The following is a 16,578-nucleotide window of genomic DNA, read 5'->3' on the forward strand; positions in this document are numbered from 1 at the left end:
TTCAGACCTTTGGACCGCGGTCATTTTTTTCTTATGCATTACCTATGTGTGAGACAGAATTCTGAATGAATTAATTACTAACTAACCCCAACCCTAGCCCTAACCCTAGGTCTAACCCTAACTCCAGCCCTAACCCAAACCTTACCGTTAGGCCAAAGCTTTAGGGGGGTGTATGGTTTTATGGGGCAGCACATGAGTAACTGTGTTGCAAGTTTTTCCATGATAAAATATTTGAAGTCGCACTGGGATTTGAACACAGGTCAAAAGGGTAAGAGTCCAGAGCACTACCACTACACTAAAACCCTTGCTTGAATTGCATGGAAGGTACATATATGGCTTAATGGAGCAGCTCACACTAAGGATTTAGGAGGAAATCGGAGTGCCCAGAAAAAACCATCGCAGGCACGGGGAGAACATGCAAACTCCAAACAGGGAGGGCCGGAATGGAACCCTAACCTGTGAGGCGGATGTGCTAACCAGTACTCCACTGTGCTGCCCAAATCAGCAATTGTTTTTCCATTTTCAGCATCTGCTTCCAAACACAATATCCAATGAGCAAAACAGACACAAACCTTACTGTAGCCTATTAACTTCCATTTGGTGCAAGGTGGAATATATCAAACTAAACCTTTAATAAATTTCATTTGCTTGCTCTTCAGTATTTAACAAGATTTGTATAAAAGACTATCCCAGAGCATTCCAACTATTCATTCAGTCTACCTCAACAAGCAGAGGAAGACTTTGGGCCAACTTGGCAACCTTGGTAAGCATTACAATATATTGATCAAGAGCAAGTGTTCATGGCCACCGAGCATGAATGATGTCTCCAAAATCCACAATAATTCTCTCCTTCATTCATCTGCTTAACATATTCAGCTATTATTTTCTGTCCTCCCTACACAGCGTCAGCAGCATGGACTGAATTATTACTCATTATTTGCCTTTATTCTCTTTTTGGAACAGTTAAATCCTCGCTCCCTTTGACACAGGTCGGTCTGACCCAGCTAATTAAGTTCCCCTGAAAAGCCTCCTCACGCTAAAGATTTGGGAAGCAGGCTTTCTTTCTTCCTTTCAAACAACACTCAATGTGCAGCAAGGACACATGAAGACGAGTTCAAGGACTTCGCTTTTTCATCCTTATTAATAAAAACATTTCAGTCGCGGGGCGGGTTCTTTGTGAGATTGTTTGTGGTTCAGATGTGCTCTGAGGGGGCAGTAGTACTTGGGAAGCCAAAGTGCTCGTGTTTCTAGGCAACCAAGACGAACTTCAAGGCCTTTAAAAAAATAAAATAAAGGATTTAGAAACTCTTAAACCTCAGTGATTTGTTTTGCTAGAGAGAGGAGCTCGTCTTATAAGACTAGCGAAGGAAGCACTGCATCCTCTCAGACAGCACTCTAACCTGACAGCAACATCAGTGGAGCACAAAGGTGAGAAAGGCGACTTCCATAAGAATTGTTTTATAAATTTGATTACGTTAAAAGGAAAAAATTACAAAATAGGGTTGATTTTAACCAATTTAACAAAATGTATAACTAACCATTTTTTGGGGGTTTTAAGAATTATCTTAACAAAGTTAGAATTTTAAATTGTAACTATTGATATGTGATTTTATACAGAACCAAAAAAAACAGATAAGATAATTGTGACATTAGATGACAGTGCTTGTGTTAAAATATGAATCATAGCTGTTTCTTCCTTTGTGTTCAAAACATTAGGCACAATCATGTCACTGCTGGAGGTGCTCACCATCGGCCACACAGTGCCTTACCCATTGTTGGACACTGTTGCTTTACTGCTTTTTCTGTTGTTACTGCTTCTCACCGCCTGGGAATGGACACACTGGTCAAACATACCAGGTAATGTATGTGCACTTTGACATAAGGCATGTTTGTGTAACATTCATAGCGGGACATTAATTTAAAAAATATCATAAAACACACTTTCAAAATAATAAAAAACAAATTTAGACGTTATATTGAGAGAAACAGATAACACAAAAAATATTGTACTATGTTGCATTGATCCCTTACCATTTTTTCACAATTAAAAAAAAGTTTACTTTAAAGTTCACACATCAACAATCATGCCCAAAGATGCAGATTATGAAAGAGTTGTCACTTACTCCCAACATAAAAAGCAGAACCAAAAAGGATTTTCACAATTGACAACCTTCAGTCAAACTAATCTGAGCTGAAATACTTTTCATTCTTCTTCTTACAAATTTACACCACGTCAAACTATAGTATCTCGCCATCTAGTGGTTGACAGTGGAATTACACCCAAAATAAAATTGAGACATTATTTCCCTTTTCTTCCTTCAGGTCCGTCTTTTATGGCAGGACTCGGTCCGGTTCTTTCCTATGCTCGGTTTATCTGGACGGGCATTGGAACGGCGAGCAACTACTATAACAACAAATACGGCAGCATTGTACGGGTGTGGATTGACAGTGAAGAGACCCTCATCATCAGCAGGCAAGTCCCAATAATGTAAAAAAAAAAAAAGTGCACGATTGTGCAATTACTCAAAGTTCTCTCCCAGGTCCTCTGCGGTTTATCATGTCCTGAGGAGCGACCACTACGTGGCCCGATTTGGGAGTAGAAACGGCTTGGCGTGTATTGGGATGGAAAGGAGGGGGATCATTTTTAACAGCGATGTGGAACTCTGGAAAAAAGTCAGGAGTTATTTTTTGAAAGGTAAAGAATTCTTTGTCCGTTTGTGTGTTAGATAGATAGCGTTGTTTTCTTTTGTGAGGTGACGCCCAATTACTGAGGCAAAGCATACGTTTTAAATTCAGCCATAAATTTGGTGACTGTGTTGAAATAAAAAAATACTATAGATAACTGAAAAGAATGGAAAGAATTAAATAGTTTGTGCGTCATGATTAATTGACTACATTGCCTTCTGGTATGCACGACTTGGCCACTGGGAGGCAGTATAATGTAGTCATGAGGGGGGAAAAAAGAGAAGACTTTCATAACTACTGTAAAGTTGTCTAATTGATTAAATTTAAAATTATTTTTCATTTGTGTCAGCACATAAAATAAAATCTAAGCACATGGACGTATCCCATTTAACATGTCTAAGCTTTTACATGTTATGAATTGACAGCCCTGTCAGGACCAGGACTTACGAGGACAGCATCAATATGTATGAATTCTACAGCAGAACATTTGGATCACCTCCAGGACATGACAGACCGGTCGGGACACGTGGATGCTCTCAATCTGCTTAGAGCCATCGTGGTGGACATCGCTAACAAACTGTTCCTGAGGGTGCCACTCAATGGTCAGATGAGATTTTTTTTTTATAGATCTGATTGTCAAAGCTCCAATCCAAATGTTTTTCCCTGTATTTCAGAGACGGACTTGCTGCTGAAAATCCATAACTATTTCAAGACTTGGCAAGCGGTTCTAATCAAGCCGAATATATTCTTCAAAATTGGATGGCTGTACAATAAACATAAAAAAGCAGCGTATGATGCAATCACACAATACAAACAAACAAATGTTCCAACCCATTGATTAGCCGTATGTGCTACATAAGAGCAGACTATTCTTAGGCACTTGATTATTGTGTTGCTTTTTTCTATCACCAGCCAGGAGCTTCAAGACGCAATGGAGATGCTTCTTGATTTCAAAAGAAAGACCATTAGAGAATCCGAGAAGCTGGATGACGAGCTTGACTTTGCAACTGAGCTTATTTTTGCTCAGGTGACTTGTTCATTTGTCAGTGGCAATGCTGTCATTAGGCCTGCACTCTTTCAATTTCCATTCATTCCTTTTGCCCAAGGTCAGCTAGGATAGGTTGTAGCTCACCAAAATCCCAAACATCTTACATAAATAATTGGAAGGATAGCAGAGATTACAGTAGTGGAGTACCGGTGTTTTTTTTATTCTGTTAAAAAAAAAACAACAACACACTAACCCAATCTGATGTGACTGAACAGAACCACGGTGAGCTGTCTGGCGACGACGTGAGGCAGTGCGTGCTGGAGATGGTGATTGCTGCTCCTGACACTCTTTCTATAAGCCTCTTCTTCATGCTGATGCTGCTCAAACAGAACCCAGACACCGAGCACAGCCTGGTAGAGGAGATGGATGCCGTCATCAGTACGTTGAAAAATATTATCAGTCTTCAGTAGGGACTTACAGTTATTGTGTGGCCTCACACTTTATCATTGCTGTTGCAGGTAAAAGTGGAGCAGAAAATGTGGATTACGGGCATCTGAAGGTGCTGGAGATTTTCATCAATGAGTCACTGAGGTATCACCCGGTGGTTGACTTCACCATGCGCAAAGCTCTGGAAGATGACATCATTGAAGGCATCAGTGTTAAAAAAGGAACCAACATCATTCTCAACACTGGTCTCATGCATAAAACTGAATTTTTTCCAAAACCCAAAGAGTTCAATCTCCACAATTTTGATAAAACGGTACGTCCGGCCACACTCTTAAAAAAAAAACTCAAGGTTCAACCTTATCATGGTGTCTCTCTTTGCAGGTTCCCAAACGTTTCTTCCAGCCATTCGGATGCGGGCCTCGCTCCTGCGTGGGCAAGCACATCGCCATGGTGATGATGAAGGCCGTCCTGGTGACTCTCCTGTCTCGTTTCAGCGTGTGTCCGCGCCAAGGTTGCACCGTCAACAGCATCAGGCAGACCAACGACCTGTCGCAGCAGCCGGTGGAAGACGAGCACAGCCTGGCCATGCGCTTCATCCCGAGAACAACGCAACGTGCTTATGCTCTCCACACCGACACCGTCGGTTCAGATTACTTACTTGCATTGTCTAAAAAAAAGTGATTTGAAGGGCATATTGGCAAAATTTGCAATCATAGGCCTTTACAAACAAATGGTACGGTCTGGGAAAGGGAACAATAGTAAACCCCATCACCTACTATACCTGTTGTTTTAAGTTGTAATAACAGCATTCACCACTAGATGGCAGACCTCACTTAGCAGCACGTGTTCATCTTTAGAGACAAAAGGTGAAGAGTTGCTTGCCAGCCATGACTGATTTTGTGTCATTTCAGACTATATGACTAGACTAACAATGGAGCTTACTCGTCGTAGTGAGAAATGAAGCCACTGGCGGCCATCTTGCGTCGCCCCTTGCTAAGTGCACCTAACTTGAATATATTGATTGCTCCGCAGCATTTTTACATTAGTTTTGGTCTCTACAGCAAAAATGTCAGTATATGGCATACGGTCAAATGATGATGACATTAGTATCATGTTGGACATGATGAATTTATTGAAAGTTAGTCTATTTGCATCAATCTGAACTACCATTTCCTTCTGTACCACAGGCACAAATCAAACTTGGCTTTAGGACATAAGGCTTTGGGTTTATGTTTTGCTTTGGACACTTCAAAAGCAACAACAGAATCAAATAATATTTTCCCTCTGTTTGTACTAAACTAAAAAGACTGACTGGATCTGGCACGATGCAAACTAACAACACACTAAAGGTTCTTTTCATTATGAATTAAACGAATCTAAAAAAAATTCAGCGAGCATATAAAAGCAATAAATAAGTTTCTTCAACGCTGCTTGATACAAAAATATAAGAATTGCTATCACCAACGTCTCACCCAAATAAAAGCCACAAAAGGTGAGTACATAGATTAAAAGAAGACATGACACAAATGGAAAATAAACTCATAATACAAAGTCATCATCACTAGATTTAAGACAAAACATTTGAATCAGTTTGTCACAACTTCAGTAGTGATGTGCTCCACTGAACAAATTGAGTGTTGGATTTTCCTTCAAAAACTGCAGCACATTTTAAGACGCACTGCTCGTAAACAATACTCCAGCATTTTTAATAAACGCTAACAATACAAGCAAGTGATTTCTTTCCTTTTCAAGTATTCAGCATTGATGGACTCATCCTTTTAAGACAGCTTTTGTTATTCTGATTGTTCAATTTTTTTAAATCAAGATCTTCGAAAACTTTTATCTGTAAAGATTCAAATTGAAGATGTATGTACGATGCTCCATACCTCCATAAATATTGGAATTAAAAGATTCTCATTTCTGTATATTAAGAAAGAGTACCGAATGTTTTGTCCAGTGACTTTAAGGTGGATGTGATGGCGATATCAGCCATGAAATATTCCCTTTTTGTTCTGTGCTGCTTTCCTCTGGTGCAGAGCTGATGCAGCTCAGTGGCTCAAAGTCCCTGTAAAGCTCTCTGACAGTGATAGAGCAGGCAGTCGGGCAGGTCTGGGATTGGAGAACGCAACCACACGGCAAGTGTGCCGCTATGCACCCGACAGTGCATCAAACATGGTTGGTCATGGAGGACTTGGCAAGCTGCAATTCCCTCTATTCCTGTAGGGAGCACAAAAAAGAAGGGGGGGGGTTGGTTACTGGAAGCAAAATTGATTCATCGATTTAAGAATATTGTTGGTACACAAAAAGCTGGTTTGGGTGCCTGCCCAACCATCAAATCAAGTAAAAGATTAGAGAGAGAAATATTTTCATATATATTGTAAATTACAAACTGTGCTAAATTGATGTTTTTACCTATGATGGCCACCACATGAAGACGAAGTTTCCTCTTCAGCACATCAAGTGTCGCTCTCAGAGGATCCTGGACGTCGGGAACGAGCGCCAGGTTCTGCTTTGTATCATGCGAGAAGGCAAGCCACATTGTGCCGTACTCCTCGGTGGACAGTGCCAAAGGCCTGAGCACAAAACAAATGAGTCAGACTAAAATCAGCAGCAAATAATCCAATGATTGCACATGGTAGCAAACATTTCACCTGACGAAGGAGGAAAGCGGCAGATTGTATGAGAAGTGGGTTGTCTCAGGAGCCCCATCAGGCAGATGGAAAGAAACATGGCCGGATACTTGAAGATGAACAGAAGGCCTCTTGGCAGTAACGGAGTACTGACACACTTCCACCTGATGGCACCTCAACTCTTCAACTGGACTTTCGGAGATACTAGACACCTTTGAGGACGCAATGCAGTAAAAAAAAAAAAAAAAAAGACATCAGATTAGGCGAGGTAAACAAAATGTTTCTTGAAAAGCTGTTCTAGTCTTACTCTTGCTCCTCCTAGTGTACGTCGGGAGCAGAATAATGCACAAATATTATTTTCACTCAACTACTATAAGTGACTCAGTAGTCAATTTTTTGCAGAAGATAAAAAATATATGTCTGTGAGGATTGTTATTTTGTCTGCCGACGTACATATATTGCCGCACCGTTTTGTGTTAAAATATCTCTTCCTTAATAACATTACCACATAAATGCTATTTGTTAGCACACCTATTGCTTTTCCAAATATGTGTGAGCATTAAGCTAGTGGACTTGAGCGACAGTTATTTCTGTCTAGTGTAAGGATTGAAATTGCTTCTTCACAAAGAATATTGAGGCTTCAAGAACAATAGTAGCCGTCTTGAATATAACAGTTCAATCATCAATGTTGTAACGTATCAAGGAGAGCTAATTATTTACCTCAACATCATCTGAAGCCAACTGCACAAGTAACTGATGCACATCGGAGTTGGAGGAGTTGCAAATCAAAACAAACAATACCAAAGTGTCGTCTTTGAGCACATGGCAGGCGGAGAGATCCACGCCGTGGCTAGAACACAGAGGAGTGACTTTGGAATGCGTCGCTCCGATGCAGCCAGCAGGGAGATAAGAGGTGAGACACAAGTCTTTCATTCCTGCCGGTTCTTCCGTCTCAACAGATCCAGTAGCATTTAGACTGTTGTCCTCGCTGAGACCAGGGTCAGGTCCCTGCACGTCGCACTCGGTCACCTCTTCATCGAAGGTACTGTTGGTAGCGGCGGGGCCTTGACAACTTTCAGTCATTTCTTTAGATGATGTTAAGAACAGCTCAGGCTCCGTGTTGGAGTCCAGCAGGATGTTACACAGCAGGTTATCGACGCTGCTGGGAGTAGAGATGATGGAATCGGATGTCTGCTTGCTGATCTCTGAGGACGAGACCTGATATTTAGACTTTCTCTTCAACCTCTGGGGTTTTAAGTCAGACTTTCCCATCTGTTTGGAGATACAGTCATGATTGAAAAGAAGGACTGAACAATAAGAGGGATTAAGGTTCCGTGTTTCTCATCTCACCGAGGACAAAGACGATTGGGAGCCCAGGCCGACAAACAGCGAAGATGCCAGCTGCTGTTTTTCTAGATCTGCGGCTGGCGCTGGGTTCTGCGAGATGCCAATTTCATCGATCTGGACGGCTGTATGGACCGGACTGGGCATTTCGACCTTGGCAGGGTCTTCTACAGACTCCCTCTGGGCCAAGTAGCCCTCTCTTCCCCACACCCGTTTCACTTTATCCAACTTTAGAGTTGTGGTACTGATACAGTATATTTGAGATATATAAGAATGAATTAAAATCAGAATTTCAAATCATTAGAGTGAGTTTAAAAAAAAAACATTTTGAACAAAGAGAACCTGCGTTTACATACCCTGCTTTGTGTGAGGGGTCGGTACTGTCACCCGACAGACCGGAGCTTACTGAGGGCAAGGTGGGAGACTGCCGGTCGTCTAAACCGCACAAGGGCATTCCGATAGGCAGAGACAGGCCGTAGGGTTCCAAGCTTAAAGCTGAGAAAGGAACCAAAACAAACTGACTCAGACGCTGTCACAGTCCATATATCTTAAAGTTTTACTATACCTTTTGCCTGAGCAAGCTCTTCCTGACGTTGATGCGGAGACTTGTAAGGAGCAGCGCCAGCAGCCAGCGCTTCGGACACATATTCATCCAAAAACGACAACGATGAATCGACCTGGCAACCCAGAAAATGTTGGTTCTTAATAACTAATCATTGAGAGGCGCACAACAACTATGTTACCTCCAGAGGCTCCATGAAGGCATCTCGAGGTAGCACCCGGAACCACAACTCAGGATTCAAGTGAAGGTTCTGCAGTTCCTGGGCCCTTTGTCTCAGCACTGTGTCCATGGAGCTGCTATACGTTTCGGAAACTCCCCGAAGCTCGGACATAGCTGCCTCGCTCTCACGAAGCTTCGTCAATGCCAAGAGGACCCAGCTCTTCGTTTCACTGCTGGCCTGTTTCAAGTCTAAAAGCTTGGCCAGAAGTCTCACAACGGTAGCGGGTTCCAGATCTTCTCTCAAATGAGAATATTCGCCAAGGACCTGAAAAATAAACACAAGTATGTTACGATTTAGCATTTCAAACTTAACTGTGACACATACATGGCACTCACCCAGCTGATGACCTGGAGAAAGCGCTGAGGCAACTTCCCAGGCTTTTCCTGGAGCAGAGACACATAGGAATCCACTGCCAAAAGCCTCAACATCTGGTCTTGCTCCCTGCCCTCACACCCTGGACCATTTGAAGAAAAAAAGCATTTAAGAAGATGAAATACAAAGAAAAAAAAAACGGTCTTACCCTCTGAGATCAGTTTAAGGAAGTTGTTGGGGATGTCAGGCTGCATCAAGTCTCCACCCAGTGAGAAGACCGAGGTCATTGTGTCAATGAACCACTTGTTGTCAGGTGAATATGTGGAATGTTTCATAGGAAATTAATTCCAGATACATTTTTTTCTCAGATTTCTGTAGTCCCTCATATAAGAAGACTGATTCATCTTTTGTGCTTAATTTAAAATAAGAGATTTGCAATATAAATTTGTATCTGATTATTTCATCAATCGGTAGAAAAATCGATAAAATAATCAATTCTAAAAATATTCGATAGCGTCAGTCCTCATTTTTTGCTTCCATCCACAACATGAAAGGATATTTTTCTGCCACTTCCGCCACCTTCCCCACCAGGTCAATGGTCGTGTAATCGTCTTGACTGGTGTGCAGAAACTCCAGCATTTTCTCCACAATGACAGTGACATTCTTGCCATTTGTGATCCTAAAGAGCAACTCCAGTGTCTGTTTGCCGGCAAGATGCGAGACATGAGGAGAATGGATAACGTAGAAAATCTACACTTGAACCAGCATTTGTCTCACCTCACGCTTGATGATGAGGTCAGGATGATCCAGGCATTCAATGATGGTCATCTGATGTTGCAAGGCCAGTTTAGGATCCTGCTGAACCACGTAGGTGAGTGCTTTTAAGCCTGTAGCATCAAAACATTAGGTAGAAAGACTTACAAAAAAAACACTCCAGGTTAACTTTTGTTCTTACCTATATATTTCAGGTTAATCTTTGGCGACAGAATAAAGTTGCCGATACATTTTGCAGCTTTTTCCAGGAGTTCACTTTTGGGATGAATTGTGTAAATACATTTCACACATTCGTATAATATAGCTAGAGAAAGATACACGAGAAGATAAAAGTGAAATTAAAAAGTACATGAAGCAGCATTTATAAACTCATTATTTGTCATTTCAAATGTGTCACCATAAGTGATGTTGTGGTTCATTTCAGCTCTTCGTAAGGACTCGTCGAGAACTTCGTATATAATCTCACTTGTACTGTGACGCACAAAGAAAAAAAAAATGGAGTCAAAGCAGAACGTTGCCTAACCAAATCCATTGAGATCGATTGATTACCTTGAGTCACCTTTCCCAAGTAATGACAGAATCCTGAGTAGCTGTATTTGAAGCCAAGGAGCAGGAACACTATGATAGTTGTAATCCATTGGCAGTTTTCCACCCACCACTTGCTTTAATATGGTGACAAAACTGCCTGTCAAGTCCTTGTAACCTTCCGGGTGTTCCTAAATGAAAACAAAACAAAGGAAAAGGAGAACAGATGTTCAATAAATCAAACTGTGTGTATTTTGTTTGAAGATAAAATGCAGCCAATTTACCATTTATCATGTCACACTGGTCATAGTAAAGTTTTAGTGTCTTAAATACAGAAAAGAAATACCTTGATCATCTGTAAGTAGATGTGCAGTGAGGCTGTCATAACACCAGGATCCTTGTCACACAAAGCTCTGCGAAACTTGTTATGGATGTGTTGAACTTGATTGGGTGCGATTAGGTAAAATTTGTACAGTGCCAGGACTGCTTTTCGTCGAATGATTTCTCTGTGAAAAAGTCATGTTGGGTCAGTGGAAGCATAAATGACAAACCTTAAAATAAATATTTCTTACTTGGGGTGAGTGAGTTTCTCTTCCACTAGCGGGAGGATTGCAGGTATCATATCTTTGGGGAACAATTGGCTGACGATAGTTAGAGCCATGCATACTTCAATGAGGTTTGTGCTCTGAAGATCCTAAATGCATAAAAAGCACGGACATGACTACTTCTATATTAAAGAAGTCAAGTTGTTATTTAAAAAAATAAATAAATAAAACACAACTAACCTTTAAGACGGTGTTTACAAGGAGGAGGAGAAGCTCATGACTTTCATTCAGAAACAAGGCTACAGCAAGGTAACCTGGTAATGATAGACCAAATATTTTGAAGATTGAGAAATGACTTTTTCCTCCTTTAAATACACATACCAACTCTCTTCTCCAATGCAGTGCCCTGTTGAGCCAACTTGATGGCATGAATGTAGCAGAAGGAAGCCTCATAGCCCAACATTTCACAGTAGATGGCTCTCACCATGAGCTCCTTCATCTGCCTCTGATGACATGACACCAAAATTCAACATTGCACTCGAATTGTTAATGTGCAAGGAAAGCAAGCAAACCATAGATGTGTTCGGGGATGACGCTTGAGCTTTGATTGCTGTCAATTCTTGTTGAATCAGTTTCTCTTCCTCCTGAACAGAACGAAAATAATGACAAGGACTCAAGACTTTCAGACTCTCGTCAGTTTATTCATCACTGAGTGAACTACAGTATTAAGTCCCACTGGATACTACACGAGAGTATGTTATAGTCTTATACTTGACGAACTGTATTATAGTTTGTAGTTTTGGCAAAAAACTTAACTCACATGCTTGGACGTCAGCTCTGTGATTCCTCTGATGAGGCTTCCAAGTTTGGAGGTGGAGGACAGTTTGGCAGCCCCCGGTTGAGAGTCGAAAGACAGCAAGCTCGGCAGAGCTGTCAGGGTTTTCTCCACTACGTCGCTCATTTTGGCCCGGTGGGAGCTGTCTTGCTTTCTAAACGACGCGCTGACCAGGTCCCCTATGCATCCCCGCCACTTTGTGACACATAGACGGAGAATCGTCTCAGTTAATTGTTTTAGAAAAGCATAAGCAAAATGCGAAGACCGCGGGTAGCCATTGTTATGATTTTGTTAGGTCACTTCCGCTTTTTTTACTTGAAAACTTTATTGACAGTAAGCAGTTAACGAGTCATACATCAGTGATATTCAAACGCAATTTATTATGTTGATAATACCTGATAAACAGTCAATTATATAGCTGTACACTAAACTACAATAAAATACTTACAGTTAATATGAAATTACAGCCATTGGACAACTGCATGGAAATGATTACATTCCATTTATTAGCATTCTAGTGTAGACCACATACGTGACTGGATATGCACATTGAGCCTCGGTGGTTTACATTTGTGGAAACATGGCAAATAAAATTATGGTAATGAAGAAAAAATTATTAGTCATAACTTCTCTTTTTAATGTGCTTTTTTAAAAGGTATTGGCAGTTTAGCTTTCATGAATGATGCTTTTAATAGGGACAGGTTTATGGACATAAATGAGCTTTCTTGCACGTCTATGATACTGTACTCTGTATTCATCAGCATTACATCTACCAATCAAATCTTTATTTTTGTGCAAAATAATTAATAATATACAAACAATGCCCTTTATGTGGCACATACAACACATTACTTTATTGTGTCACTTCTATCCTAGATTTCTATTCACTAGTGTTTTTGTTTTGTTTTGTTTGTTTTTTTTTCCATCAAATACATTTCACATATTTTACTGCCATCTTAGATCCTTCTGTGCGTTTTTTACCCAATCATACTTGAATAGAACCATGTCATTTGGATTAATTGTAGTGATATGTGAATCTAACCTGGCTGTGAGACTAAAGTACAAACAATGCTTTTGATATGTACAACCACAAAGCGAGTGTCCATTTCTGTGATTGTACGTTAGCAAACAGAAAGGTCTTTGTGTCCGTGGGGCTTCTGTTCAGTCTGACTTCATTTCATCTGCGTCCGAGTCCTCAAGCCCAGATCTGAAACCAAGAACGGCACCCATTAAAAAAGATATTTGGAGAAACGACAACACAAACATACACGACGAGAATCCATGTGTTACCCGAAGAGTGTGATCCCAGGAGCCCGTGCAGAAAGCCGTCCCATCTGGGGACACCCGCAACGTACTGACACGGTTCTCGTGTCCAAACAGAATAGACACCCGTGTTCCTTTGAGAACATCCCAGACGTTAATGGTGTAATCGTTGTAGCCACCGAAAAGGAGTCGGCCTATTGGAGAGACGCACACAAATAGTTTCATCTTCACGAGGTATTTGCTGTGTATAAACAAAATATAATTACAAAACAAATCTTACCACTAAGAGAGAAATCAACGCTGGACACACCGAATATGATGCTCTCTTTGGAATAGATGGCTACTTCTCTGTCTGCTCTCAAGTCATACAGGCGGCACTGAAACAAAAGTATCAATCTTTGATGCCGATGCCACATTGAGAAATTGAGAAGCCGGCCATGTTTAACACTCATATCGAGGATTCGGCGTTCCTCATTACTTTGCTGCTTTTTCATCTAAGATACTTTACTAATACTTACTGTGGCATCATCTGAGCCAGATGCGAATGCATCTCCGCTGGGATAGTAACTGTTTGGAGAGCCAGCAAGAGAGAATTATCAATATAATATATAATATAATTGTTATAATCATCCTGTGACTCACCGCACACTATTGATATCAGATTCGTGAGTTTCAAAAGACTGGATGCACTGTCCTGAGCGCATGTCCCACACGTTGGCCTTCTTATCGCAGCCCTACGAAAACAATAGTACAAAATAATTGAATAAATAAAAATACCAGTAACTGGATCAGCCCAAACTATCCCATGGCATAGCGATAATCCCTCACCCCTGAGACAAATGTGTTGCCGGTCTCTGAGGGCGCCAGATCCAAACAGAGCACATCTGCCGCGTGGCCATGGAAACTCTGTAACAACTGTCCGCTCTCGACATCCCACAAGGCACACGTCCCATCCCCGCTGGAAGTCAGGATCTTCAAGTCAAACAGATGATGGATAATTATGAGAGGGTGAAATGATGATGTGCTATAAATGGATGGCCTGTGTTGTTTGTGTAAAACATCAAATGACCTGCACGTGAACTCTGATTGGCTGTAGTGAATTATTAAACAAGTTGAGAAAGCTCGATTCGACTCCCCGGAGCATAAAAGGCATTAACGATGACACACAAATGAGTTGAGTACAGTACTGCTGGCCTAAACACTATCGGAACCACAGACCTACACATCCGATTTACATAAAAAGGGAAGAATTTATTTCCGACTGTGTTTTTTTAAACTAGTGCACTTTACCTCTTAGCCAGAGATGTAAGCAAGCAGGAGTCATTTGATCTCACCTGCATGTCCGAGTTGGTGAAGCTACAAGCGGATAAGTAGTTTGTGTGCATGGCGACCGACTTCTTCTTGGCAGCCAGGTTCTCGTTCTTGTCCAGGGACAGAGGATAAACGGAACATTTGTTGTCCAGGCCACTGGGATGGAATACAGAAGCAATTAAACACAAGCTAACAGGAACTGGTAAGTTAAGTTTGAAGCTCATAATAAAAATTCATGGAGCCTTTTTGTGTTTGCTTGTCATGTCATTTTTTCTCTACAAAAAGATGCTCTGTAGGCCCCACTGGTCTAAACACAGCATTTTGATTAATATTGCATTAGTAAAATATGAATGAAACAGCAAAATCCACCCATTTTGATCCATCTCAGTGGGCGGCCATTTTGCCAATCGCTGTCGACTGAAAATCCATCGCTTGACTGATTGCACAAAAACAGAAGAAAGTTGACATTATGTGGCGCAAGCACTCACCCACAAGCTACAGCGCAGCCAGACGGAGCATAGGCGCAGGCCATGACCCAGGTGCAAGGCATCGTCACGGCATGCTCCTGATCCACATCAAAACAAACAAAATCGCTTCAGAGAAGGACAACAATCGCATCTTATGAGGGCATCACTGAAACACAACAATCAACTCAAACATGAAACGCCGCTTGATACACTTTGTGCACATGCTGGAACTACTTACAATACAACGATAAGACTAAATAAAACATACCGATCAATATTTATTTATTATACAGCCCTTTTCATACAAATATTGCAACACTCAAGAATTTGATTTCAAAGGCCCAAGAGCGAAAGAGCTGTCCAATAATGTCGAGCGCAGCAGAAATTATGCTTTATGCTTGTTTTCGTGCACTACGTTAAAATGACTAGTTACCTTGTTGGTAGTGAAGGCATCCCAAACGATCACTTTTCCATCCTGGATGTTTAGATAAAAAGCAGAAAAGGGTTTAATAGCAATTCATAATTATATCCATTAAGCTATGTATATTTTTTGTCTGTCGCAGTGTTGCCAAAGTAAATATTTTAAACGAATGAAACAAACAAAACATCTCAAAAAGTATACTGAATTCATTGTTGTCTCAATCTCACAATTTTACTTGTGCGTGTGTGCGTGTGTGAGTTACCTGCGAGGAGCTGACAATCCTCCTCTTGTCCTTACACCAGTCCATGCACAGAACTTTGTTGCCATGCCCCTTCAGAGTTCTTCGTGTCTTCATGACAAACTGGCCCAGGCCTTCCACCTTCTCCGCCACTTGATGTACTGAGCACATACACACACATATTCACACTCACACATTATGCATTGCATTAAATCTCCACCTGATTAATATCTACTGTAGGATTAAAACTGCCGTAGGCCTCCATTTAATGGAAAAATGCATTGCTTAATCTTTCTATATTCTTTTTTTTTTTTTTTGACTGAACCTATCCGTGTCCACGGAATTACTCCATGATTAAATCACAATAATTTCTTATCTTCCTCTCTAACGCTGAGGTTGTTGCTACGCTGCAGAGGGAATGTTTGGATGCTATGAGAGCCTCATGCAGATGGATGGAAGCACCGAGCTTGTCAAATCAGCAAGCAGCAAAAACAAAACGAGCCTGTTCAATGTCAGGACACGCCGAGCCCAAGTAAAGATGTCAAAACGATGTCCAAACGATTAAGCTGGCGTTTCGGAAAAGCTGCGATGCAGAACAACAAACATCCGCTCTGATTTGTTGGCGCTCGGGTGAATGGCGAGCGGCCTCTCCATTTTCCGTACTCACGCTCGACGTCGTGCAGCTTGGCTCTTTCCTCCTCCAGCTTCGACTTGAGCGACTCCGACTCGGTTTTCAGATGCGCCAGAGTCTCGTTGAGCTGTACCTCCTGTGTCGCCATTTCAGGGAGCAGAGGGGATCTCATATATTTGTCCTTTATGCGGGGCCGCGATGGGCAGCGACAAGGCTTCAAGCAGTGGCACACAACACAGACACACACTCAAACACACACACAGCTAACAGCTGATGCTTCTCTCGTGACGTCACCGCGCCAAGACGCTACAGGGTACTGTGGTCCACTCTCCGGGATGAGGAGAAGGAGCAGAGAGGAGGATGCTGTCGTCCACTGGGAG

The 16,578-nt window shown here is 41.5% G+C and overlaps 3 protein-coding genes across 4 annotated transcripts; 1 reads left to right on the forward strand and 2 right to left on the reverse strand.

Moving 5' to 3' along the window:
• The first annotated feature begins 1,212 nt into the window (after window positions 1–1,212).
• On the forward strand, window positions 1,213–6,033 carry LOC148396076 (aromatase-like). Of its 2 annotated transcripts, XM_088377535.1 has the most exons (10): window positions 1,215–1,428; window positions 1,717–1,857; window positions 2,323–2,473; window positions 2,541–2,695; window positions 3,111–3,287; window positions 3,360–3,474; window positions 3,598–3,712; window positions 3,949–4,111; window positions 4,192–4,433; window positions 4,502–6,032. In XM_088377535.1, the coding sequence occupies exons 2-10, from the start codon at window positions 1,725–1,727 to the stop codon at window positions 4,799–4,801; spliced, it is 1,551 nt and encodes a 516-aa protein (XP_088233661.1). In that variant the 5' UTR covers window positions 1,215–1,428; window positions 1,717–1,724; the 3' UTR covers window positions 4,802–6,032. The 2 variants fall into 2 exon arrangements, with proteins under 2 accessions (XP_088233660.1, XP_088233661.1); XM_088377534.1 differs by having other exon boundaries at window positions 1,213–1,428; window positions 3,111–3,474; window positions 4,502–6,033.
• On the reverse strand, window positions 5,230–12,178 carry ap4e1 (adaptor related protein complex 4 subunit epsilon 1). Its single transcript, XM_088377530.1, has 21 exons — window positions 11,853–12,178; window positions 11,605–11,676; window positions 11,414–11,537; window positions 11,273–11,346; window positions 11,060–11,181; window positions 10,834–10,993; window positions 10,512–10,678; window positions 10,360–10,433; window positions 10,144–10,266; window positions 9,966–10,075; window positions 9,744–9,887; window positions 9,397–9,505; window positions 9,212–9,330; window positions 8,838–9,140; window positions 8,660–8,771; window positions 8,451–8,589; window positions 8,101–8,338; window positions 7,471–8,022; window positions 6,772–6,962; window positions 6,533–6,693; window positions 5,230–6,337 (listed from the first exon to the last, which is right to left on the reverse strand). Exons 1-21 carry the CDS (start codon window positions 11,991–11,993, stop codon window positions 6,177–6,179), a joined length of 3,396 nt encoding a protein of 1,131 aa, XP_088233656.1. The 5' UTR covers window positions 11,994–12,178; the 3' UTR covers window positions 5,230–6,176.
• Window positions 12,179–12,350: 172 nt separating this feature from the next.
• Window positions 12,351–16,568, reverse strand: gnb5a (guanine nucleotide binding protein (G protein), beta 5a). Its single transcript, XM_088377954.1, has 11 exons — window positions 16,235–16,568; window positions 15,592–15,728; window positions 15,342–15,383; window positions 14,930–15,006; window positions 14,465–14,597; window positions 13,959–14,102; window positions 13,773–13,864; window positions 13,649–13,697; window positions 13,411–13,507; window positions 13,158–13,324; window positions 12,351–13,074 (listed from the first exon to the last, which is right to left on the reverse strand). Exons 1-11 carry the CDS (start codon window positions 16,368–16,370, stop codon window positions 13,063–13,065), a joined length of 1,086 nt encoding a protein of 361 aa, XP_088234080.1. The 5' UTR covers window positions 16,371–16,568; the 3' UTR covers window positions 12,351–13,062.
• Window positions 16,569–16,578: the final 10 nt, after the last annotated feature.

This window comes from Syngnathus floridae, chromosome 6 (assembly GCF_059516105.1).
Source record: "Syngnathus floridae isolate MCC-2025c chromosome 6, RoL_Sflo_1.0, whole genome shotgun sequence".
In the NCBI taxonomy this organism is placed as follows: domain Eukaryota; kingdom Metazoa; phylum Chordata; class Actinopteri; order Syngnathiformes; family Syngnathidae; genus Syngnathus; species Syngnathus floridae.

Bases quoted from the DNA above. Each gene is read 5' to 3' on its own strand.
- LOC148396076 (XM_088377534.1), top strand. From the start codon at position 1,725: ATGTCACTGCTGGAGGTGCTCACCATCGGCCACACAGTGCCTTACCCA. The intron at 2,474-2,540 runs GCAAGTCCCAAT...GTTCTCTCCCAG, and splicing joins GAGACCCTCATCATCAGCAG to GTCCTCTGCGGTTTATCATG. The intron at 2,696-3,110 runs GTAAAGAATTCT...ATGAATTGACAG, and splicing joins CAGGAGTTATTTTTTGAAAG to CCCTGTCAGGACCAGGACTT.
- ap4e1 (XM_088377530.1), bottom strand. From the start codon at position 11,993: ATGAGCGACGTAGTGGAGAAAACCCTGACAGCTCTGCCGAGCTTGCTG. The intron at 11,182-11,272 runs GTTAGTTGTGTT...TTATGCATTTAG, and splicing joins TTGTAAACACCGTCTTAAAG to GATCTTCAGAGCACAAACCT. The intron at 8,023-8,100 runs GTGAGATGAGAA...ATCTCCAAACAG, and splicing joins CCCAATCGTCTTTGTCCTCG to ATGGGAAAGTCTGACTTAAA.
- gnb5a (XM_088377954.1), bottom strand. From the start codon at position 16,370: ATGAGATCCCCTCTGCTCCCTGAAATGGCGACACAGGAGGTACAGCTC. The intron at 14,103-14,464 runs GTGAGATCAAAT...TTTGACTTGAAG, and splicing joins TCACCAACTCGGACATGCAG to ATCCTGACTTCCAGCGGGGA. The intron at 13,865-13,958 runs GTGAGGGATTAT...TTGTTTTCGTAG, and splicing joins GCAACACATTTGTCTCAGGG to GGCTGCGATAAGAAGGCCAA.